A 26,488-nucleotide genomic window follows, 5' to 3' on the forward strand; every position below is an offset into this window, starting at 1 on the left:
TTATTAAATTAATGGCCAGATGGAGTGGAAAGCTCTCAGGCCCCTGTATTCCAAGATTCATCTACATCTAAAGCCTCGATTACTGGTCAGTGGAGATTCTGTCTAGTCAGATGTCTATTGATACCTCCTCTTAGAAGGCTCACTAGCATCTCAAACAATGGAACTATCCAAAGCGGAATTCTTTATCCTTCTTACCTCCACCCTCATCTTTCTCATCTAGACAAATGGCGCTAACCAGACCTTTGTCCTCCATGTCCAGTGTAGTCCGTTGGTTTGATCACATCTGACCACCACTGTAGTTCAGATCTCTTTTCTCTTTCCTGAACAACTGTTCTTAACCTCCTTAATAGGTCTCCATATTTGTGACCTTTTCTCCTCTCCCACTGCATTCACTCCGCAAAGGGAAGGATCTTTAAAAACAAAAACAAAACAAAACAGATCATGTCCTTAATCTACTTTTTAACAGTAGCTTCTCACTCTGGCTGGTTTGGCTCAGCGGTTAGAGCGTCAGACTGTGGTCCAGAGAGACCGGGGTTCGATTCTCATTAAGGGCATGTACCTCAGTTGCAGTGTGTCCCCTGCCCTGGTTGGGTTGTGCGGGTGGCAACTACTCGATGTGTCCCTTTCGATGTTTCCCTCTCTCTCTCTCTCCCCCCCTCCCACTCTATCTGAACAAAATATCAAAAAATGTCCTCAGGTGAGGATTAAAAAAAAACACGAAACAAAACAGTAGCTTCTCACTGTCCTGTAAAGCCTTCATTAGCCTCTGTCTGTACCAACATCAATTATGGACAATACCCTCACAGCTCGCCATCTTGTTCCAGAGATAAGCTCACTGCTGTGCCTGCTGCATTGAATTTTCTAGTTTGCTTCCTTACATGGCTTACCCACCCATTCTCATCCTTCAAATCTCAACTCTTTAAAAGGGTATTTCCTTGCCCGGCAGCTGTGGCTCGTTGGATTGAGTGTCCTCCCATGGTCTGAGAGGTCCCTGTTTGATTAATGGTCAGGGCACATGGGGGGGGGTGCCTGCTAAATCCCTAGTAGGGGGCGTGAAGGAGGCAGCCAATGGATATTTCTCTCTCATCAATGTTTATATCTCTCTCTCCCTCTCCCTTCCAATCTCTAAAAAAATCAATAAAACATATTTAAAAATAAAAAGGTATTTTCTTGCCCTGGCTGGTGTGGATCAATGATTAGAGCATCAGCCAGAGGACCAAAAGGTCGTGGGTTTAATTCCTGGCCCCAGCGTGGTGAGGGAGGCAACCAACTGATGTGAGATATTTCTCCCTCCCTCATACTCTCTCTTAAAAATAGCCCAGCTAGTGTGGCTCAGTGGTTGAGCGTCAACCCATGCACCAAGAGGTCACCAGTGCAATTCCCAGTCAGGGCACATACCCGGGTTGTGGGCCCAGTCCCCAGTAGTGGCATGCAGGAAGGAGGCCAATGATGTTGTTTCTCTTGGGTGTTTCTATTTCTCTCCCTCTCCGTCCCCCTCCCCTTTCCCCCCTCCCTCTCTCCCTCTAAAAGCAAAAATGAAAAAAAAAAGGGAGGGGATCTCCTTGGGTGAGGATTAACAAAAAAGGTATTTTCTTTAAGAGGTATTTTTCTCTTTAAAAAGGTCTTTTCTAACCACCTTCCTATCTAAAACACATTTCTTGTATAATTTTGTCTCAGGACCCTGTTTATTTTCTTTATAACACTACAATCGGTAATTACATTACCAGTATATTGTCTATCTACCTTGCTAGAATGTAAGTTTTTTCAGGGACCTGATTATCTTGTTCAGTGTTGTTTTCCCAGTGTCTTGAACAGAGCTTTACACAAAGTAGTCACTGAATAAATATATGAGTACCTGAAGGAAATTACTTAACCTCTCTCAACATTGGTTTCCTTACCTGTAAAAAGGGAGATAATGATTACTATTATTGTGAGGATTAAAATAACATGTATAAAGTACTTGGCACATAGTAGGCCAAAAATGATAATTTCTTCTCCTTTTCTTTATCATTAATAACTATCTAAACAATATTTATATTAACAGCCATTAGGGTTGATGAAAGAAATTCAACAGTCTTCATTAGGTAATAGTTATAGTTACCATTTATTTAGTGCTACTTACTATGTGTCAGAGCCTATGAAAGCTTCTCTGTGCATCATCTCATTTAATTTTCAGAACAACTCTCTGAAGTAGGAACTATTATTTCTCATTATTGTATCGATAAACAGTCCAAGTAAGTATATTGTCTGTAGTGATACAGCTAAATCAGTGACAGGAAAGGAACTCAATTCTTTCTGATTTCAAACCCCAGGTTGTTAACTGCTATCTACCTCACCTAATTTTTTCATGTTCTCAGTGCACCTGTACCCATTTTATTATACCCTTGAGTGCTTACTATGGGTCACCCAGTGAAGAGATAGGCCAAATTGTAGTTCCTGCCCTCAAGACTAAATTTAATGGAGATGGCCAGGGTCTTATGGACATCTGTAAAAATGTTAACTAGGCAGGTGGCTGTCTCTAATGTGTTATTTTACACTGCCCCTATAGAGTTCAAACTAATCAAGCTCATCAACCTTTCTCTTTTGAAAGTCTGCCAATGATTATAAATTTTATTTTTTATGTTTTTATTGATTTTTTTAGAGAGACAGGAAAGAAGAGAGAGAGAAACATTGATATGAGCCCTGGCTGGTTTGGCTCAGCAGTTGGAGAGTTGGCCTGTGGACCAGAGAGTCCAGGGTTCAGTTCCTGCTAGAGGCATGTACCAAAAAAAAAACAACAACATTGATGTGAGAGAGACACAGCCATTGGCTGCCTCCTGCACCCCCACTACTGGGGATGGAGCCCCAACCCAGGCATGTGCCCTGACTGCAAATGGAACCAGGACCTTTCAGTCCCTGAGACAATGCCCAATCCACTGAACCACACCAGCCAGGCTAGAAATTATTTTTAATACTCTAAGAATGGTTAATCTGAATTTTACCAATGCAACATCATTGACTATGTCTAACCTGGTATTTCTCTCCCTCTCTCTCTCTAAATTTTTAATTGATTTTAGAAGAGAGGAAGAAAGGAGAGAAAGAGAGAGAGAGAGAGAGAGAAACATTGATTTGTTGTTGCATTTATTTATGCATTCATTGGTTTATTCTTGTATGTGCCCTGACTGGGGATCGCACCAAAACCTTGGTGTATCTGGACAATGCTCTAAGCAACTAGTCACCTGGTCAGGACTGGCATTTCTCTTTCAAGAGTGCATGTATTTCTTGTACAAATTATATTCAATTGATTTTTATTTTCCTTAAAAGTAAAACATGTCACCTGGCTGGTGTGGCTCAGTGGTTGAGCACTGACCCATGCACCAAGAGATCACCAGTTCTATTCCCGGTCAGGGCACATGCCCAGGTTGTGGGCCCGATCCCCAGTGGGGAGCATGCAGGAGGCGGCCAGTCTATGTTCTTTCTCATCATTGTTTCTCTCTCTCTCTCCCCCTCTCTCTTCCTCTCTGTCTAAAATCAATAAGAAAAAAGTATTTTAAAAAAAGTAAAACATGTCCCAGCCGGAGTGGCTCAGTGGTTGAGCATAGACCCATGCACTGGGAAGTCGCCAGTTTGATTCCTGGTCAGGGTACATGCCCAGGTTGTGGGCCCAATCCCCAGTGAGGGGCATGCTAGAGGTTGTCAATCAATGATCTCTCTCATTGATGTCTCTCTCTCTCTCTCTCTCCCTTCTCTCTCGCTAATACCAATAAAGAAAAAATAAATTTGTTTTAAAGTAAAACATGGCCCTGACCAGTTTGGCTCAGCAGTCAGAGCATCAGCCTGCAGACCAGAGTCCCGGTTCAGTTCCCGCTAAGGGCATGTACCTTGGATGCAGTTTGTGTCTGGCCCTGGTTGGGGTCGTGTGGGTGGCAGTCAGTCAATGTGTCGCTCTCACGTCGATGTTTTGCTCTCTCTCTTCCCCCCTCTCTCCTTCGCTCTATCTGAAGACAAATGCAAAAAATGTCCTCAGGTGAGGATAAAAAAAAAAGTAAAACATGGACAGTTTTTTGAAATATGTTTTCAATATTTTTTTAGAAAGAGAAAGGGAGAAGGAGAGTGAGAGAGAGAGAAACAGCGATGTGAGAGAGAAACATCAATCAACTGCCTTCATGACCTGTACTGGGGATCCAGTCCACAACCTGGGCATGTGCCCTGACTTGGAATCGAATCCTGGACTTCTCCGTGCATGGGACCACACTTAACCGAGTGAGCCACACAAGCCAAGGCTGGACATAGTTTTAAAAGTTAAATAGTTCTAAAGGGGGCCCGCCTGGTGTGGTTCAGTTGGTTGGAGCATGGTCCCATGTACTGCAGAGCTGCAGTTCAATTCCTGGTCAGGGCTCTGATTTGATCTCTGGTCGGGGGTGCATACAGGATGCAACTGATAGATATTTCTCTCTCCCTCTTCCTCTCTTTCTCTAAAATCAATTTCTTTTTAAAAGAAAGGAAAAAATAGTTCTAAAGGGTTTATAACCCTCCCCAAAAGGTATTTCCCTGCCTTATCCTGCCCCAATCCCTCCAGACCTCCACTCCAGAAACTACTTTTAATTCATTTTAGCTATTTTTTTCTAGCATTTACACATTTCCATTCTTGCAAGAAATTTGTATATACTGTTATCTTTTTTATATATATATATTTTTTTAATCCTCATCTGAGGATTTTTTTCCCATTTATCTTCGGATAGAATGGGAGGGAGAGAGAGAGAAAGTGAGAAACATCGATGAGAGAGACACATCAACTGGTTGCCTCCCCTATGTCCCTGACTAGGGCTGGCGATCAAATCTGCAATCCAGGGCAATCCAGGTATGTGCCCTTGACCAGAAATTGAAGCCGAGACCCTTTGGTCCTCAGGCTGATGCGCTAATGGTTAGTAACCGCTGAGTCAGACTTTCCAGAACGAGAATTTAGTGGGTTTTTTTTTTAATCCTCACCCAAGGATATATTTCAATTGATTTTCAGATGGAGTGGGACAGAGGGAGGCAGGAAGGGAGAGAAACAGATTGGTTGCCTCCCGCACAACCATGACCAGTGCCAGGGATTGAAACTGCAACTGAGGTACATACCCTTGACTGAAATGGAACCCATAACTCTTTGGTCCGAGGGTCAACGCCCTAACCATTGAGCAAAACTGCCCAGGGTGAGAATTTAGTGTTTTATATATTCCATCAGCTTTCAGCTTACTAACATTTGATTTTCCATAGTAGTTAGTTTTTACCTATGATTATTACTATAATTTTTGTCATTAAATTATATCCTGACTAATAATTATTATAGCAGATATGATTTTGCAACTATTGTTTCAGGTGGTGTAAGAAGTACCACATCATTTATTTAAATGATATTAAATGTGATGCCACATTCCCCTTCCACCTGGAAACTTCAACTTTGATTGTTATTGGAGATCCTCCACACCCTCACACAGGGAGAAAAACATGGGGGGTAGTCTGAGACGCCTGCTGTGCAACTGCAGGTAGACCTGAGAAGATTCCTACTTTTGTGCCACATTAGGGCAAGGCATTTTTGTTCCAGAAATCTGAAGTGTTTTCTAGGTTCCACTGCTGTTGAAATGTCCAAAGCCATTCTGATTTCTTCTTCTTTTTTTTTAATGTTCTTTATTATTTTTTCCATCACCATTTATCCTCCATATACCCTCTTCCACTTCCATTCCCCCACCCTCCATGGTCACCACAGTATTGTTTATGTTCACGAGTTCTCTGTTTTGCTCAATCTCTTCACCCCTCCTCTCAAATACCCTCCCCCACTTTTCTGATTCCTGATTATTTATATGTAGCTTGTATTTTTTTTTTCTCTCTGGAACTTTAAACAACCTGTTCTTTGCCTTTAGTGTGCTGAATTTCTGCAAAGATATGCCTTGGTGTGCATGTATTTTCATCACTGGGCTAAGCATTTGGTGAATCCTTTCAGTCTGGCAACTCATTTCCTTCAGTTTTTGGGAAATATTTTAAAATTATTCATTGAACATTTCTACTCATTTTCTTCTTTCTGGAATTTTTATATGTGGATAATAGATTTCCACTACCTAATGATTACTATTAATACACACACACACACACACACACATATATATTTATCCTCACCTGAGGACATTTTTGCATTTATCTTCAGATAGAGTGGGAGGGAGAGAGGGAGGAAGAGAGAGAGAGAAACATCCATGTGAGAGAGACACACTGAGTGGTTGCCACCCACATGACCCCAACTGGGCCGGGGACAAACTGCAACAGAGTTACATGCCCCTAGTGGGAACCAAACCTGGGCCTCTCTGGTCCGAGGGGGCAGATGCTCTAACCACTGAGCAAAACCAGCCAGGGCACTATTAATATTTTGATTACTGTTTTCTAATTGTCTGTATTATATATATATATATATATATATATATATTTTAAAGTTTTTATTTATTAATTTGAGAGAAGAGAGAGAAATATTGATTTGTTGTTCCACTTATTTATGCATTCATTGGTTGATTCTTTTTTTTTTTTAATTCTCACCCAAGGATATGTTTTTATTGATTTGAGAGAGAGGAAGGCAGAGAGAGAGAGAGAGAGAGAGAGAGAGAGAGAGAGAAACATCAATATGAGAGAGAAATGTCCCATACATGCCCAGACTGGGGATTGAATCTACAACCTAGGAATATGCCCTGAACAGGAATCAAACCTGCAATGTTTTTGGTTTACTGGATGATGCTCCAACCAACTGAGCCACCTGGCCATTGGTTGATTCTTGTATGTGCTCTGACCAGGGATCAAACCCCTAACCTTGGCATGTCAGGATGATGCTACCAACTGAGATACCAGGCCAGGGCTATATTATAGTTTTTATAATTGAAATCATTATTAAATATGTACTTTTACATCCTGAATCATTATTTAATATGATTTAAGCATTCTTTGAAGTCCTAAAAAACTCTTCATAAACATTTTAATTTGTATGATCTTTGAAGGCTCTTGAACAACATCTATGCCAATTCTTTAGTGTATAGTTGAGGAGAACTCAAATTTAGCTATTTTCATAGTTGCCAGAATCACATTAGGTTCTGTTTCTGTCTGTCTGTGGGTATGAATGCTAAAGACAACAAATAGTAAGTATGTCTGCATGTGCTTATAAACTGAGGAAAAACACAGATCATAAACCTGTATAAAAATAAAAAGCACCACCAAAATGCTTAAATATAATTTCCTCAAATCCAAATTTTGGTTATTGTTTTTACTATGTTAATAGTAGAATCTCTGTAGCAAAGATTAGTTGGGAAAGAAATGGAAAGATGTCCTCTGGCCTTCTGTCAGATCCCAGAATATGCCAGAATCTCTCCTGTCCCAGAACTTTGGGATAGATGTTTCCACTGTCTGGAGTCTTTCCCTCACCTGCTCTAACTGGCTCCCTCTACCTTTCAAGTCACAACTCAAACATCACTTGCTCAGAGAGTCTTTCCCCAACCACTCTATCTGAAGTAGCCCCCTAAACACTCACAAAACCCCACTTATTTCTCCACATAGCAAAAGAAGAGGCTGATATTTTACTCCCTGTGTTTTTATTTTTTTTTTTGCCACACCTCAGGATCTTTCCTAGAGACCAAAGGTATCCAGGAGAATTATATTCTTATAGCAGGAAGGCAAAGAGAAAAAATATTCAGCATCTGTACCTTTCAAACTAGACTCTTAAAAAGAGAGATTGAGCCCAGGCCGGTTTGGCTCAGCGGTTGGAGCGTCAGCCTGCGGTCCAGAGAGACCCAGGTTCGGTTCCTGCTAAGGGCACGTACCTCAGTTGCAGTTTGTCCCCGGCCCTGGTTGGTCGTGTGGGTGGCAACCACTCGATGTGTCCTTTTCATGTCGATGTTTCTCTCTCTCTCTCTCTTCCTCTCTCTCCCTCCCACTCTATCTGAACAAAAACGGGAAAAAAAATGTCCTCGGCTGAGGATTAAAAAAAAAAAAAAGGAGAGACAGATTGAGTCCAGCCGGTGTGGCTCAGTGGTTGAGCATTGACCCATGCACCAAGAGGTTGCTGATTCGATTCCCGGTTGGGACACATGGGCCTGATCTCCAGTGAGGAGCATGCAAGAGGCAGCCAACCGAAGTTCTCTATTGATGTTTCTATCTCTCTCTCCCTCTCACTTCCTCTCTCTCTAAAATCAATAAAGGAAAAGAAAAAAAAAAAAAAAGAAGAGTCCGGTGTTTAGTTTGATGTTCTTCTATCACCATCTTGAAATTCCTAATAAATTAAAAAAAGAGAGAGAGAGATTGAGGGAAGGGAATCCCAGAAGAGGATCTGGCGGAGAGTTAGCCCATTAGAAGAGCCAAAGAAACTGGCTCTCCATTAATAACTGCCCGTGCAGCTCCAATATTCAACTCTGTGCTCTGAGCTTCCACTCAAACTGTCCAATGTACACACTTCAGTTGTCAACAGCTCAGGACTAGCATAAGCCCCTCTAATACAAATGGTGAGATCTCTGCCACTTCCCCCAACCCAGAGGAGCAGTAATGATGATGGAGGGAAAGTCCCTTGGTTGAACCTGGACAGCAGAAAAATCCACTCTGGTCACCCTAATATTACTTTAATCACATTATATAATTTATATAAGTATTAATTTACTTGTTTCTTTCTCTCTGTAGTGTAAACCCTACAAGAATACAAATCTGTTTGCTCTTTTCTCTGGGGTAGCCTCAACATCTAAAGCAAGGCCTGGGCCCACATTCGTTTTTTTCCCCACATTTGTTAAATGGACAAATCAAGAGTAGTGTTTACTGTGGAAAATATTAATCATAGATTTTTACATTAATATTTCAAGTACTGTCCATAAAGTACCTCAATCTGAATTTAAAGACTAACAAGTATGAGTCATTTAGGAAAACTTTAAATAATTTATAATTAATAAATCACTTATCTATAAACATTCTTAAAAATTCATGTTGCTTTTAGGTATTTTATTACTGCAGAACTGTACTTAAAACTAACTAACATTATAAAACTTTTTATTATGGAAAATTTCAAACATATACAAAAGCAAAGAGACTAGAATAATAAATCCCCCGGGCATCCAGATCCAGTTTCAATAATTACCAGTTCATGGCCAATACTGTTTTATACATACTTCCCCTCTTCCCTCATCTTCCACTGAATTATTCTGAACCAAATCCTAGGCATCATATTATTTCAGCATACATCTCAAAGGACTCAAAAAAAAAAAGCCACTCACATACCCCCAAAATTAACATAAAATATCATCAAATACCTAGTCAGTGCTCTTACTTTTCTGATTGTCTCCTGTTTCTTTTCTTTAAAAAAAAAGTTTTTTCTTTATTGATTTTTAGTGAGAGAGGAAGGGAGAAGTAGGGAGAAATGGAAACATCGATGAGAGAGAACATCAATTGGCTGCCTCCTGCATGCTGCCAACTGGGAATTGGTCCTGACCGGGAATCAAACCGGCAACTTCTTGGTGCATGGGTCAATGCTCAACCTGTGAGCCACACCGGCCAGGCTCATGTTTCTTTTCCACATGGATTTATTAAAATCCAGATTCAAAGAAGAACCAAACATTTCATTTGGGTAGTATGTCTCTATCTTTTGTTGTTTTGCATTTTTGAAGTTTATCTTTTTTTGAAGATTTTGTTGAAGCATTACAAACATAAAATTAAGTGAACCATAAGTGTACAACTCATTTACTTTTCAAAAACGAAACATGCCCATATAAAACACATCCCACAATCTCCCCTTATTTTCCCTTCAGTCACTGCCACCAGCAGAGCAATCCACTAACCTGACTTCTAATATTATACATTTATTTTGCTTGGGTTTTCACCTTTATATAAATGCACTTATACTGCATATATTTCTTTGGATCTGGCTTCTTTCACCATGTGAGATTCATCCATATTTTGAGTGTAATTTGTTTGTTCATTTTCATTGTTGTATTCCATTGTATAAATATTTCCCAGATTATTTTTCCTGTTAAATGAACAAATTACTTTTGATGGGCATTTGGATTGTTTCCAGTTTGGGACTATTATTAATTGTGCTGCTGTAAACATTCTAGTTCTGTTGGGTATATAGGGAGAAATAGAACTGCTGGGTTATAGTGTATGTTTATGTGCAGCTTTAATAGATACTACCAAACAGTTTAACACGGCCTATTTGTCTGTTCTCAGGCTATGATATTATCTCAATTACTATCGCTTAATAATAACTTAGCCCTGGCCAGTGTGGCTCAGTTGACTGGAACTCATCCCATGCACTAGGAGGTTGCCAGTTCAATTCTCAGTCAAGGGCACATGCCTGGGTTGCAGGCTTGACCCCCGTAGGGGGCATTCAGGAGGCAGCCGATCCATATTTCTCTCTCCCTTCCCCTTCTTCTCTCTAAACTTAATTTAAAAACATATTTTTAAAAACAGCTAAAACATCTTTCCTAATCTTCTGCTTCTTACAAGCATGGAAGGTTAAGATCCAAATAAGTGCCTTTTGAGTGGCAAAGTACTCTGGCAGCTAAGATAGAGAATAGTTACTTCCAATGGGGTATGTGAGAAATGGCAATTAGGAAAAGTTTTGTAAAGATAACGCCATTTCAACAGGGCTTAAAAGTTGCTAAAGCACTGACCAGCGAGGATTGTTATAATCATCAATTAGCTGTGACAGCTGTGTGAACTGGAATTAGTAGAGGGTAGGGGTAGAAGCTGGAAAGGTGGGGTAGTTTGTGGGTTGAACGGTGGTCCCCCAAAAGATATGTCCACATCCTAATCCCAGGTGCCTGTGTTACATTATTTGGAAAATGGGTCTTTGCAGATGTAATTAAGGATGAGAGGAGATCATCCTGGATTACCTGGGTGTGCCCTAAATCCAATAACAAATGTCATTTTAAAAGACAAGAAGCCCTGGCCGGTTTGGCTCAGCGGTTAGAACGTCGGCCTGCGGTCCTGAGAGACCCGGGTTCGGTTCCCGCTAAGGGCACATATCTCGGTTGCAGTTTTTCCCCGGCCCTGGTTGGCTCTTGTGGGTGGCAGCCACTCGATGCGTCCCTTTCATGTCAATCTTTCTTTCTCTCTCCCTCCCACTCTATCTGAACAAAAAATGGAAAAATGTGCTCGGGTGAGGATAAGAAAAAAAAAAAAAAGACACGTAAAATAATGTAATACAAAGTCAATCCATAACAATTATTAATCAGATTGTTCTTGGATGCAAAATACCATCAAACCATCAGTGAAAGTTTGTCTACAAATAATGAATGGCTGAAGAAGACTGAACACAGTTTATCACCACATGTATATGTGGGGTTTTTACTGTTGTTTCTTGTTTTTTATTTAAAAACTTTTTTCTTTATTGATTTTAGAGAGGAAGGGAGAGAGAGATATAGAAACATCAAGGCGAGAATATCTATTGGCCACCTTCTGCATGCCGCCCACTGGGGATCAGGCCCACAACCCGGGCATGTGCCCATTCTACTGGGGACCTCGTGGTGCATCGTGGGTCCACGCTCAACCACTGAGCCACACCAGCCAGACTTGTTTTGTTTTTTAATAGTAAGAGTAAAAGAACAGTTTCTACTCTGGATTTAAAAGTCCACAAGCCCTGGCCAGTTTGGCTCAGCGGTAGAGCATCAGCCTAGGGACCCTGGTTGGGTGGTGCAGGAGGCAACCAATCTCAATCTCTCTCTCTCTCTTCCCCCCATCTGAAGTTAAAAAAAAAAAAAAAAGGAAAAAAATATACTCAGGTGATGATTTAAAATAAATAAAGTCCACAAAAGCCTTGTTTCGCCATGGCCTGTCCCATACCCACCGTGCTCACTAAAGGTCAGCCTTGTTCATATCAATCTTGCAGGGTCTGCCGGGACCCTGATGGTCTAACTCCCCCCACCCAACCCCCCTCAACACTTCCAATGTCCTCACCACACCCCGGCGGTCCACGTCCCCACCGCGCTCTAGAGGGAGCCCGTGGGCCTTTCAGAACCGCGGAATCGTTTTCTGGGAGGCAGCCTCGTGGGCGGACCTGGTTTCAACACCTGCACGGCCAAGGTGGCAGCCAATGGGGTTGCCTCCACAGACATGGCCCCTTGTGCCCTCACAGTATTTGTGAGCCCTCTGGCCCCCAAACACACACGGAGATACCTACTGCCGCCCTCACGTGGACGCGCCTGGCTCAGCCCGGACCCTCCCCACCTGGGAAAGCCTAATTGCTGGGCTCCCGCAGCACCCCCGCCGGACTCCACCCCGCCCTCACGCTCAGACCTGGGACGCCCGCCGTCGCCGCCGGCCCCGCCCAGTCGGGCGCCAGGCAAAACCCGGAGCGGCCGCCACTTGGTGGCTCCCGGGAGGCGGCGCGGCGCGGCGGCCCGAGCATGCGCAGTGGGCCAGGCTGGCTCGGCGCTGGAAGGAAGCAGTCGTTTGCTCTGAACCCAGCGGCTGCGCTGGGGTATGCGGTACCTGCTAGCGTGGCTGCTGCACCCCGCTTTGCCCAGCACCTTCCGCTCGGTCCTCGGCTCCCGCCTGTCGCCCCCGGAGCGCCTCTGTGGGTAAGCGGAGCACAGCGCCGGGGCCCTCGGGGCCCGCGGTCACAGTGGTTTGGAGCTCGGGTTGCAAAGTGGTGATTCAGCACTTAAAGCCGCCGCTGCCGCCCCTCACGCTGCCAGTCCCGCCGGCCTGGGGCCCAGACGGCCGCCTTGAGGCCGCTCCAGGGCCCAGAAGGGCAGCCCGCCCGGCGGGAGCGAGGGGCCTTGCTGAGAGAGACGGCGTCCCTCGGGCCGGTGAGAGCGGATGGGGGCCGTGACCCGGGGACACGCGTGTGTGTGTCAGAAGTGTGGGGGCGCGGACGGAGTCACCCCGGCCCGCTCCTGGGATCCGCGCTGTGCGGCGCCGCTCTCCGGGGAGGCTGCGTGTGAGGGGCCGGGAACCAAAGCGGACTGTCCCTTGCCTCGGGGTCCAGGGAGACCACTTTTTTCTCAGCCCTGCTTTTCCCTACGGGGACTTAGTTTTCACTACCATATGGAAATGCCTGTGTTGGGGACAGGAAAAGTTTGCATGGCTCTGCGTTAGGGGGTGGACGAGTGTTGGGTTTCCTGTCCCAGGGAATTTGGGAAGGGATACCTTGGGACCCATCACAGCGGCTCCCTTGTTTTGCACCCGAGCTAACCCATGCCCAGAAAGATTGCGTGATTTTCCCACAGTTGCAGACATTGTAGCAAAAATCACGATTGGGACGTAGGATTTTTGTCATCCTGTGGTGCTTGCTGCACTTCGCTGCTCTGTATACTAGAAAATTTCAACCTTGTAGTGAACGGTGAATACCCGTTATTGTGAGTATTGTGAGTTAAGAGGAATTGGGAAAGATGGGTAGTATTGTCTTGCCCTAGCATCATTTGAACCCTTTTTCTGGTTTTAATAATATTCAGGACCTACCAAGTGCAGGGCACTGTGATAGACCCTCTGTGTAAGTATGTGGTGTGCCTCCAAGGAACTTTGTCTTGGTTGGAGAAGATTGACCTGCCACGAGAATGTAGCCAGCTAAAAAGGATGTTTCAAGAGAGTCAGAAAATGGACAGTATGTGCTTTAGGAGCACAGTTTAGGGCGGAGATAGAGGGGGTCTGGGCCGACCTTTGAAGGAAAGGCAGAGGGGATGGTGGATGGGCAGGGATGATTGTTACCCAGCCCAGGTGTGCAGATTAGTCTGTTTGTTGAGGGGATTAGCACGAAACACGTCCTGTATTATAAAATTAGGATAATGCGCCCTGGCCGGTTTCGCTCAGCGGCTAGAGCCTCCGCCCGCCGGACCAAAGGGTCGTGGGTTAGATTCCCAGTCAAGAGCACGTTCCTGGGTTGCAGGTTTGATCCACTGGTCAGGGTCGTGCAACCAATCTCTTTTCCCTACCCCCTCTGCCCCTCTCTCTCTCACACTTCTCTCTCCCTCCCTCCCTCCAACTCTATCTTAAAAAAAAAAAGGAAAAGTGTCCTGGGGTGAGGATTAACTAATAATAAATACAATTAGGATAATGCTAGCTTGAGCTTTAAATTTTAGTTGGGCTTTCTCCAGTGAACAGGAGGTAGGGAGCTATTAAATATTTGTGAGGTGGGAAGTGATCTAATGAAATTGGTAGTTTAGGAAATTAATTTGGTGGCTGCGTGCAGGATGTAAGGAAGTGGAGAGACCTGAAGCAGAGAAACAAGGTGGGACTTTACTGCTTCAACTAGAATGGCAGTAATAGTATAAGAAGGCTTAATGCAAATAAAGGATCTGTGGAACTTGTTTTTCCTCCTCCGTTTTTCTGCAGTATCCACTACAACATGCAAAAACATTCCTGAGCTCAGAGAATTGGGAGTTGTAAGCACAGTCAGGGTAAGTCCTTTGGCCTCCTTCAAGTCAGAACAATTTTTGTTCTTGTTGCTAATAAGCTATGTTCAGCTTCATATTATCTCCAGTGTACAGAACTTGTGATTTCAAAGAAAGCATCGCTTTTAAGTTTTATATAACTAAAAGGTTTGTATGTTGTACCCGCAATTCGATTTTTCTCTATGGTTTTCTCCCATGGCTCTTCCCTTTCATTGGTGAAGTCCAGGGCATGGGTTGAACAACAGTAGCTTCAAGATAAAATTGTTTTCAGAGAGGGAAATTCAGAAGATTCAAAGCATAATGAATGAGATTAACCATCTAGAACCCTCTACACTAAAAATTAGTGGCTGAGGCTATTAAGGAAAATATAGGTCCAGTCAAAAAGATCAAGGTATAGTTTCAGGAAGGAAAATACTACCATGAAGCTACCACATATTCATATCTTAAGGAAGGTGATCAATCCTACATGGTTGAAAGAATGTATTAACAGAGATGGTTACATAGCTGTTTTTTGGAAGAGCTGGGATTTAACCCATGTCTGCCTGGTGCCAGAGCCTGAGGTCTGTTATGACATTCATTTCCTATTCTTACCTCTTGAGAAAGAGATGATCTTAAAAGCATTTGTATAAGATCAGTTCATTTGAAAAACAGTATCTTTGTCCTCTGTCCAACCAACTTGGATAAATTTGGGCAGTGTGGAATTGTGTGCATTATTGGGGAACCTGGAGGTAATAACCCAGTCCCTGGCAACCACTTGAAACACCTGGGCATCACTCATCTCACTTTTCAGGCAATTCTACTGTGCATTTCTCTATTCTCCAGGCTGAGGAAACAGTGATGTGCCAGATGGGACTAACTAGTTATTAGGATTCAGGCTTTTAAAATACTTTTAACGAGAAAAATATCTTTTAATAGTCTTGAAGGACAGGCTACCTTTGAATATCTTTAATTAACATTATTAGTCCAATCTACACACTATAAAAAGTTATATTTTGCCTTAAAGGGTTGGGGACAATCTCACCAGGGAGTAGTGTGGGGAGCAGAAGTTCAGTATATGTTTTCATAAGAATTGGTTTTCTTTCTGTTTTTCTGTTGGTATTTTAGATCTAAACAGGTGTCCAGAGGATCAGCCTATCTTTCAGCCAGGGTGGCAAGGCTAAGCACTCTTCTTCCATAGGTGTAGATCCTCTAGCTATTTTGGGTTCTGGAGGCTTGGGTGGGGCATTCCTAATTGACTTGTTTTCAGTCTGTCCTCACTCTTCTCTATTTGTTCTTTCAGCTGTTATGTGAATGTGTCTTCTCTAGTGATCACTCGCTGTGCTCAGCACTGTGGGAATGCAAAGACAATCAGTGATACATTTTGTCCTTTAAGAACTTTCAATCCAGCCCTGGCCGGTTTGGTTCAGCGGTTAGAGCGTTGGCCTGCAGTCCAGGGAGACCTGGGTTCGGTTTCCGCTAAGGGCTCGTACCTTGGTTGCAGTTTGTCCTCTGCCCTGGTTGGGGTCGTGAGGGTGGCAACCACTCGATGTGTCCCTTTCACATCGATGTTTCCCCCCACCTCTCCCCCACTCTATCTGAACAACAACAACAAAAAGAACTTTCAGTCCAATAGTGAGTAGTTCCATTCCTTTACCTCTGACCTTTTACTAAACATCTCCACTTTTGTGTTCTGTTGCTTATTTCAGTTTCTTTTGAAAAGAACTAAGTATTTTTATCACACTACTCTTTCTTCTTTTAAAAAGTGGGACTTAGCCCTGGCCGGTGGTTAGAGAGTCGGAGAGACCTGGGTTCAGTTCCCACTAAGGATGTGTACCTCGGTTGCAGTCTCTCCCTGGCCCTGGTTGGTCGTGCAGGAGGCAGCCACTTGATGTGTCCCTTTCACATCGATGTTTCTCTCTCTCTCTCTTCCTCTCTCTCCCTCCCACTCTATCTGAACAAAAAATGTCCTCGGGTAAGGATAAAAAATAAAAAAAAAAAGGGACTTATATACCAGCTGGTGTGACTCAGTGGATTGAGCATAGTCCCAGTGACAGGGAGGTCCTGGTTTGATTCCCAGTCAGGGCACATACCCAGATTTCTGGCTGGATCCCTAGTGGGGGGGTGTGGATTTTGGGCTTGATCCCCAATGGGGGGTCTGCAGGAGGCAGCTGATCAATGTTTCTCTCTTACATAGATGTTTTCTATCTCTCTCCCTTCCTCTCTCTCTAAAAAATAAGTAAAAACATATATTTTTTAAAAGTGGGACATAAAATTCTTTTAGAGTTGAAAGCTATAAAAGGTTTTATTCCCCCCCACCCCCAAAGAACTGTATAGTTTCTCTTTGCCTATTAAAAGTATTTAACGGTTTAAAAAAATAGTGGGACTCATAAGCTGCTCCCTGAGGGGAAGATATCACACTCTGTTTGACATATTTATTGAATGAATGGTTCTCCTTCAAAACCAGCTTTCTATTGATTTCCATAGTTTTGCATATATCAGTGTTATCATTTTCTTAGTTTACCTTGAAATTTGGTATAATCTTTGAATATCTTTTTCCCTCTTCTTCTATTTTCAAAACCAACTCTCTTGTCTTTCATCCTAATGTTTCTTGGGGTAAACTTAATTTTCCATCACCATTCTAGTTCAGGCCATGATCATTTTCTCTGACATCTCACATCTACAAGTTTTGTTTTGTTTTTTCCTTTGTTGATTTTTAGAGAGAGAGGAATGGAGAGGGAGTGAGAGATAGAAACATCCATGAGAGAAAACGTCTAGTGGCGGCCTCTAGCATGCCCCCCACTGGGGATTGGACGCACAACCTGGGCATGTGCCTTGACCTGGAATAGAACCAGCGATCTCCTGGTGTATGAGTTGATGTTCAACCACTGAGCCACACCGGTTGGGCTCACATCTACAAATATTATAACTGATTTTTCCAGCCTTCTATCTTCCTATTTAATCCTAATCATCAGATTAATCCTAATAATATACCACTTTCCCCATGCCATTGTCTTTCTTAGACATCACCAATGGCTCTGCACTATTTCTAGATCAAGTCCAAATGGCCCTAACCTAACTTTTGTTTTTTAGATAATAAAATGAATCTTTTAATTTGTTCTTTTTTTTTATTGTTGAAAGTATTACAGATGTTCCTCCTTTTTCCCCATTGACCCCATCCTCCCTGCTCCCTAGCCTAACTTTTCAACCTAACTTTCTTTTTGTAATCCTCACCTGAGGACATTTTTCCGTTTATCTTCAGATAGAATGGGAGGGAGGGAGATGGAGAGAAAGGGAGAGAGAGAAAAACATCGATGCGAGAGGAACACATAGACTTGTTGCCTCCTGCATGGCCCTACCCCTACCAGGGCTGGGGACAAACCCCAACTGAACTGCAACCGAGGTACATGCCCTTGACCATAATGGAACCTGCGACTCATTGGTCTGCGGGCCGATGCTCTACTGCTGAACCAAACTGGGCAGGGCAACCTACCTTTCTTCTTCTCCAGTCAGGCTCACTAATGTACTGTCTCTTATGTATGACCTGTTCCTTTCCAGTTCTGGAATGCCCTTCCCTCTTCTCTTTATATGACTAAATATGTCCTTTTTGGGACCTTGCACAAGCCATACAGTTATCTTTCTTTTTTCGTAACTTAATGATTTAAACAGATTTTGAAATTTAACCATATACTGCCTCATATATATATATACACACACACATATATTTTTTTCTACTTTAGTTATTTAATATTCTACATGCCAGAGTATATAGGACAAAGGAGAATAACAAAATGAACTCCTGTGTACCCACTATCTAGTTTAGGAAATAGAACATTTTCAGTAACTTTGAAACTGACTGTGCTCACTTCCCAATTACAACCGTCTCCTGTCTCCGGAGAAGTGATGTTATCCTACATTTGGATAATAATTCCCTTGATTAAAAAAGTATTTTGCACTGTCCTAAATACAGAACGTTTTTCAAAAATTGATTTTTAGAGAGAGAGGAAGGGAGGGGAGGAGAGAGAGATAGAAACATCAATGAGAGAGACACATCAACATCGATTGTCTGCCTCCTGTGCAGCCTCTGCTGGGGATCTAGCCTGTAGCCCCTGCGTGTACCCTGACCAGGAATTGAACCCGAAACCTCTTGGTGCATGGGTAGATGCTCAACCATTGAGTTACACTGACTGGGTATCCCTTGATTTTCTTTATAGGTTTATCAATCTGAATATATTCTTAAACAGTGTATTGCTTAGTTTTGTCTGCTTTTGACATTTGTAATTTTCTTCCCTAAGTTACTTTATTCTTTTAACATTGTTTTTGAGATTCACTCACGTAGATATATGCATTCACTACTGATTGGTGGTTTTATGTAGATATGCCACTACAGTAAAACCTCCATATAACTAATTCGGGTGAGGGAGCGTTATTAAAGCCGAAAGTCTGTTATATAATAAAGTAGGCTTTGTAAATGCATACGTTAAAAAAATTGACAAATTAGTTAGTTTACCTGTTTTTACTTATGTAGATAGGTTGGTGTAATTAAAATTCAGTATGTATGAAACCTTTAATGTCACAGAAAAGTTTTCTATATGTATTACTGTAATTTGAAATTTATACTGAATAGGTCTAATAAAGGGGTGCATTCACTAGTCACTGAAAGTAAACAAATGCACATGACAGGTGTGTGGCTTAGCACACATTGGAACATTGGCCAGCACATGTTAAAACTGCTGCAGAAAGTCACACCATGCAACATCAATTACTGAGCACGATTTGGTGTGATCAAGTGCCAGTCATTCATCAAACATTGTTTACGAGCGGTGACTCTTGGGTTTAAATATATAGATTATAGTTGTAGATATATAATATTTATTTATGTTGGAGAAATTACTACAGTATTTTATGTGTTTTTCACCATATTGCCTATTTGCTAAAAATTTAAAAAAAATAACAGTGAATTAATAACCCAAAAAAAAAAACCTGTTAATTTAATTATAAGCAAAATTTGGTTCAAATCATTTTAAAATTAATAGGGTATTAATATTCACATATGACATATGGACCTGAAATTTTTTCCATTAAATCCAAAGTCTGTTAAATCAAGGTTGCAAAATCCAGGGTTTACTATGATTATTTTTCTATTCTTTTTTTTTTTTTACTTTTTTTTAATTTTGTTCAGATGGGTGGGGAGAGAAACATCAACGTGAAAGGGACACATCGAGTGGTTGCCACCCTCACAACCCAACCAGGGCCGGGGACAAACTGCAACCGAGGTACATGCCCTTAGCGGGATCCGAACCCGGGTCTCTCTGGACCGCAGGCCGACGCTCTAACCGCTGAGCAAAACCAGCCAGGACTATTTTTCTATTCTTTTGTTGCTGAAGATTTGGGTTTCACTTTTTTTTTTTTCTTTTCCTATCACAAACAACCCATGTTGTTGGTCTGCCCTAGTGCCCAATCTTTGGACATCTTCTCTGCCAACACTCATTCATTTAGGGTTCTCATCCAAACATTGCTTTAAATACTATGCTTTGTTAAATATATAGCCATGAGCCACATGTGCTTATTTAAATGTAAATTAACTAAAAATCAGTTTCTCAGTCACCCTAGCTACATTGCAAGTCTCCTGTGGCTGGTGGCTACCTTATGGGCAGTGTACATGTAGAATATGTCCATCATCACAAGTTTTATGAAATCTGCCTGATCTATGTTATGACAATTCCCAAATGTATATCTCTAGCCAGAACCTCTTTCCTGAATTTCAAACTTAGGTAATAAACTTGTTATTCAGCATTTTCCCATTGATGTCTGGTATATATCTTAAACTTATCATGTTCAAAACCTATATCAACATTTTCTCCCTCCAAACCTGTTCCTCCTATAGTCTTCTTCCCATCCTAGATAATGACATCTGCTCTTCCAAATGGTTAGGCTAATAACTTGGAGTAATCCTTAACTCCTTTCTTATTCTCATATCCCTCATCCAGTCAGCATATGCATCCAGATCCAGACCACTTCTCACTACCATCACCCTGGTTCTAATCACACCCTTTTACTATAATAGCCTCTTCTTTCCTTGCTTCTGCACTTGCCTCTCTACATATAGCCTGTTCTTGTCACCACTGGCAGCATGATCTTTTTGAAATTGAAGTCATAGATCTTTGCTAGGGAATGGTTAAAACCTTGTAGTTGATCCTCATTTTACTCAGTTTTTTATTTTAAAAAATTGATTGGTTGATTTGAGAGAGAGAGAAACATCAATTTGTTGTTCCACTCCATTTTGCTCAGATTTAAAGACAAAGTCCTTATAATGGCCAAGAAGGTTCTATGGGATCTGTCCTCTCACCAACTCTCTGATCTTGTTTCCATAATAATCACTCTCACTCTGCTCTCGTCACAATGGTTTCCTTTACTGATTCATTCTTGCTCAGATTATTTGCACTGTTTTCCCTCAACTCAAAATGGTCTTCTACCAGGGAGATCAGTGAACATTTCACAGAGAACATAGGATTGGAGCAAATGTATTTGAAAGAAATACAAATTTGGATGAACATATAAGGGGAAGAGAGAGAATATTTTAGATGGAAAGCAAACAGGTTGGTCACATGCAGTGGTGGGGCACAGTGTTGAAATGTTGTATGAACTTTAGAGCTGACCATTAATCATCAGGAAGTTGGATGATTCAGGGCCCCTCAGCCAGCACACAAGACTGCGCAATCCTTAAACATCCAGAAGACAAACCAAAATGTTGATCCAGTTTGTAGATTGGTAGCTCAGGAAAGAGTTCAATTAAAAAATTAGAATCAGCCCGGCCGGTGTGGCTAAGTGGTTGAGTGTTGACCCATGCACCAATAGGTCGCCGGTTCGATTCCCGGTCAGGGCACATGCCCAGGTTGTGGGCCTGATCCCCAGTGGGGGGCATGTAGGAGGCAGCCAGTCGATGTTCTCTCTCATTGATGTTTCTATTTCTCTCTCCCTTTCCCTTCCTCTCTCTCTAAAATCAATAAAGAAAAAAGTAAATAAAAAATAAAAAAGTTAGAATCAGGCCCTGGCTGGTGTGGCTTAGTTGGTTGGACATCGACCCATGCACCAAAAGGTTGCTGGTTGGATTCCTGGGAAGGGCACATGCCTAGGTTGAGGGCTTGATCTCCAATAGACGCATGCAGGAGGCAGCCCATGGATGTTTTGCTCTCACATTGATGTTTCTCTCTTATCTCTCTCTCTCTAAGAAAAATAAAGATTAGAATCGGGTTCGTGGGTCCTGAACTACTTACTGAAGTTTTTTGAATTTCCTCTGCTTAAGTATAGGAAATGGATCTGGAGCCTAGAACAAGACTGAGCTTTGGTGGAGGCCAAGTAGACTCCCGCTGCTGCTGACATTAACCATAAAGACTTTAGTAACTAATATTTATTGAATGCCTATTGTGTGTTTTGTATTGTATTAGGAGCTTTCCATATGATGTCATGATTAATGACCACAATAATTATGTGAGTGGTTTTGTGGTTATTTCGTTCAGATAAGGAGATTGAGGCTTAAAGAGGTTATCTAGTTCAAAGATACACAGCTAGTAAATGACTTAGTCAGATTTGAATTCAGGTGCGCTCACTCAAGAACCTCAGGGGTTGGTCATTATATTACCTCCCTCCCTTGTGGTAACTTCGCATCTCTAGTAGAGATGAGGAGGTCAGAACAGGGAAACAGTTTTGGAAGAGATAGATGGTGATGGTGGTATTGAGTCTGAAGCAATTGCTGCATAGCCAAGGGGAGATTTGCAGGCTGCATTTGAAATATGGGTGGAACTTAATAAAAAAATAAAATAAAATAACTGATTTTCTACATCTGAGAGTTTAGAGTATAGAGATGATGTTTGAAGACATGGATAGATATATGGGCAATATCTGTGTAGCAGGCCCTATAAGGAATGCTGACATTTAGTGATAAAGAAGAAACAGAGTTGGAGATGTTGGAGGTTAGAGAGGTAGAAGATATATCAGAAGCAGGGATAGTCAGGAGTGTCCAGCCAAAGAGGTTTTGAGGAGAGTGGGGCCTTGGGAAAAGACCAAAGACCATATTATCGGTAACCTGCAAATAAAGAAAGGGGACAGAAACTAAATTTTATGGGAGCTTACAGAAAAAATGAGATACTGAATTTGAAGCAATTAGATAGCAGCTGGGAAAGAGCAGGCTTAAGCAAAAGCATGATGAGGGATGCCCTGGCTAGTGAGGTTCAGTTGGTTGAGAGTTGTCTTTTGCACTGAAGGGTCACTGGTTCAATTTTTAGTCAGGGCACCAAAGGGGAAAAAGAAAATAAAAAAAGCATGGTGGGGGACATAGGGGAGCTGGTAGTGGTGACTGAAAGAAAGAAGCTAGTGAAAAAGAATAGGGGAGAGGGAGAGAGAAAGAGAAACATTGATGTGAGAAGGGAACATCAGTCAGCTGCCTCCTGCACACCCCCTACTGAGGAACAAGCCCACAGCCCTGGCATGTGCCCTAAAGAGGAATCAAACCAGCAACCTTTAGGTGCACGGGACAATGCTCAGCCAACTGAGTCACACTGGCCAGGACAATAGATCTTTATTTAGAAAGGCAGTTGCTTATAAAGAATCTTTAAAAAAATTTTAAAGGTAAACTGAGGCCTTTACACATCTGAACCTTGGTTTCCTCATTTGAAGAAATGATCCTTCTAGTTCTCCCATTTTTCTCCCTGTATAAAAGGGCCCAACAGGGAGTATAGGTTCCAGTTTAGTTAATATGATAATCCTTTGTCCAGCTTTATAGACTACTCTATTTTAGGATGTATAGAGTTATATTGGGGACCAGGAACTCTGAAGGAGCAATGTAATGGTATTCCTGGCACCTAGCACAGTGTCTGAGTTCAGTATTTGTTGGATAAATTTGTCCAGGGACAAGGGGTCCTAGCAGTAGGGAGCCCTAATCATAAACACAATTCTATTTTTGCTCACAATTTGCCATGTTCATACTCTAAATGTCAATGTAGCCAGTAACTAGTATTTATGTGTGTGTTTCTTATTATAAAGAAATTGGAGGTTGGAGTGTGTTTCCAAGATTTCTTGCAGTTCTGCGTTGCTCATGGAACCAAGTTGGTCTGAGAAGGGATGGAACATAAGTAATAGGACAATGTGGTATAAAAGCTGTATGTAAAAAGGCTCAATTCAACTGGATTCTAGTCTTGTTTTGCCATTAGCTTGGCCAGACCTACTTTAAAGTTGAATAGAAGTGGCAATAGAAGTGGCAAGAGTGGACATCCTTGTCTCTTGTTGTTGTTAATCCTCACCCTAGGATATTTTTTTCTTTCTTTTTTTTTTTTTTTTTTTGAGAGAATGGAAGAGAGAGGGGGAGGGAGGGAGACATATTGATTGGTTGCCTCCTGAGTGTGTCCTGACCAGGGTCTGGGATCCGACCTGCAACCCAGTTACGTGCCCTTGACTGGAAATCAAACCCGAGACCCTTCGGTCCATGGGCTGATGCTCTAACCACTGAAAATACCAGCCAGGGTTGGACATATTGTCTTGTTCTTGATCTGGGGGTAAAAACATTCAGTCTTTCACCGTTAATTATGATGATAGCTGTGGCTTTTTCATAGATGCCCTTTACCAAGTTGAAGCAATTCCCTTATAGTCCTGGTTTATTGAGTGTTTTTTATCATGAATGGGTATGGAGAGATGTAGTTTTGAAACAATCTGTCTCATTCTGAAAAATTACTAGTACAGAGATTTCTTTTCTTGAAGCATTTGATAGTAAGCTGCCAATTTCATGCCCTGTCACCCCCTATTTCTTTAGTGTGATTTTCTATAAATAAGGACATTCTCCTATATATCCATAATATAAGTGTCAAAATCAGAAAATTAACATTGTGACATGACTACCATTTAAACCTCAAATCTCATTTAAATTTCACCAATTTGTTCAGTTATACCCTTTACTGAAGGATACTTAATGAAAGGATTCAGTCCAGAATTGTCTTCAGTTACTGTCTCTCTTTATTCTCATACTAGAACAGTTCCAGAGTCAAAGCCTTTCATGACCTTGGTTCTTGAAACTTACAGACCAATTACTTTGTAAATGTCCCTAATTTGGGTTTTTCTTATTATTCCTTGTGATTAAATACTCAGCTTTCAATTCTTTGGGTATATACCCAGAAGTGGAATTGCTGGATCATATAGTAATACTGATTTTATTTTTCTGAGGAACTGCCATACTGTTTTCCATAGTGCTCCACCATTTTACGTTCTTACAAGCACTTCTTATTTTCTGTTTTGTTTTTTATAATAGCCATTCTGTGGTATCTCCTGTGGTGTTTTTTTTTTTTAATCCTCATCCGAGGACATTTTTCCATTTTTTGTACAGACAGAGTGGGAGGGAGAGAGAGGTAGAGAGAGAGAGGGAAACATCGATGTGAAAGGGACACATCGCGTGGCTGCCACCCGCACGACCAACCAGGGCCGGGGACAAACTGCAACCGAGGTACATGCCCTTAGCGGGAACTGAACCCGGGTCTCTCCGGACCGCAGGCCGACGCTCTAACCGCTGAGCCAAACCGGCCAGGGCTCTCCTGTGGTTTCGATTTGCCTTTTTCTAATGATATTGATATGTATTATCTTCTTTTTTTATGCAATTGTTTTATTAATTTATTTTTGTTACAGATGTTTCTCTTTTTTCCTCCATACATACTCTCCTCCCGATCCCACCCCCTGTATTATCTTCTTTAGATAAAAGTTCACTTAACTCCTTTGCTCATTTTTTAATCAGGTTGTTTTGTTGTTGTTGCATTGTAGGAGTTCTTTTTTTTTTAATATGGAACGCTTCACGAATTTGCGTGTCATCCTTGCTCAGGGGCCCTGCTTATCTTCTCTGTATTGTTCTAATTTTAGTGTATGTGCTGCCGAAGCGAGCACTAGGAGTTCTTTTTTTTTTAAATAAGATTTTTTATTGATTTTTAGAGAGAGAGGGAGAGGGAGAAACATCAATATGAGAGTAAAACTTCAATCGGCTGCCTCCTGCATGCCCCGCACTGGGAATCAAGTCTGCAACCTATGCATGTGTCCTGACTAGGAACTGAACCTGCAACCTTTCGATACATGGGATGATGCCCAACCGAGTCACATTGGCCAGGGCGGGAGTTCTTTATATATTCTGGATATTAACTCTTATCAGCTATATGATATGCAAATATTTCCTCCCATTCCACAGGTTGCCTTTTCATTCTGTTGATTGTCTTTTGATGCACAGAATTTTAAAATTTTGATGTAGTCGAATTAATATTTTCTTTTGTTGCCTGTGCTTTTGGTGTAATCTAAAAAACCATTGCCACATTCACTGTCATGAAACTTTTACTCTATATTATCTTCTAAGGGTTTTATAATTTTAGCTCTTAGATCTTTCGTTTAGATCTGTAATTCATACACCTGGATTTTTTTTTTCTTTATTGATTTTAGAGAGAGTGGGAGGGAAAGGGAGATAGAAATATCAGTGAGAGAGAACATCAATTGGCTACCTCCTGCATGACCCCCACTGGGGCTTTGGCTCACAACCCGGGCAATGTGCCCTGACCGGGAATTGAGCTGGCCAGCTCTTGGTGCATAGGTTGTGCTCAACCATTGAGCCACACTGGCTGGGCCCTACACCTGGATTTTTTTTTTTTTTTTTTAAATCCTCACTCGAGGATACCTTTCCGTTTATTTTCAGATAGAGTAGGAAGAAGAAAGAGGGAGAGAGGGAGAGAAACATTGATGCGAGATAGACACATCGACAGTTTGCCTCCCTCGCAACCCCAACCAGGGCCAGGGCCTGAACCGCAACCCAGGTATGTGCTCTTGACCAGAATCCAACCCAGACTCTTTGATCTGCGGGCAGACGCTCTAACCATTAAGCATCCCAGACCGGGCTACACCCGGATTTTTTGAGTCAAAGTTAGAAAGCCTTTCCCTCTACAGGGTTAAAGAGTAATTCCACCATCTTTTCTCCTAGTACTTATATAGTTTCATTATTTTACATTTACTGTTGCCATTTAGCAACAGGGTTATGTTCTAAGGAATGCATCGTTAGGCAATTTTGTCATTGTATGAATATCATAGAGTGCACTTACACAAACCTAGATGATATAGCACACAACACACCTAGTCTACAT

General features: G+C 42.0%; 1 protein-coding gene and 1 non-coding gene across 5 annotated transcripts in view; one reads left to right on the forward strand and one right to left on the reverse strand.

Moving 5' to 3' along the window:
• Nucleotides 1-12,396: 12,396 nt before the first annotated feature.
• IDE (insulin degrading enzyme) overlaps nt 12,397-26,488 on the forward strand; it is a 101,920-nt gene continuing 87,828 nt past the window's right edge. For 3 of the 4 annotated variants that reach the window (XM_036265045.1, XM_036265046.1, XM_036265049.1), the window contains exon 1: nt 12,397-12,548. In XM_036265045.1, the coding sequence (XP_036120938.1) occupies nt 12,451-12,548 (98 nt within the window). In that variant the 5' untranslated portion in view covers nt 12,397-12,450. Of the gene's footprint in view, nt 12,549-14,342; nt 14,367-26,488 lie in introns of those variants that run through there. The other variant, XM_036265048.1, reaches the window with a different exon arrangement.
• LOC118632859 lies at nt 25,150-25,256 on the reverse strand. The gene has a single exon (XR_004960107.1). It is a non-coding gene; the product is annotated as a U6 spliceosomal RNA (small nuclear RNA).

This window comes from Molossus molossus, unplaced genomic scaffold (genome assembly GCF_014108415.1).
Source record: "Molossus molossus isolate mMolMol1 unplaced genomic scaffold, mMolMol1.p scaffold_m16_p_17, whole genome shotgun sequence".
Classification (NCBI taxonomy): Eukaryota; Metazoa; Chordata; class Mammalia; order Chiroptera; family Molossidae; genus Molossus; species Molossus molossus.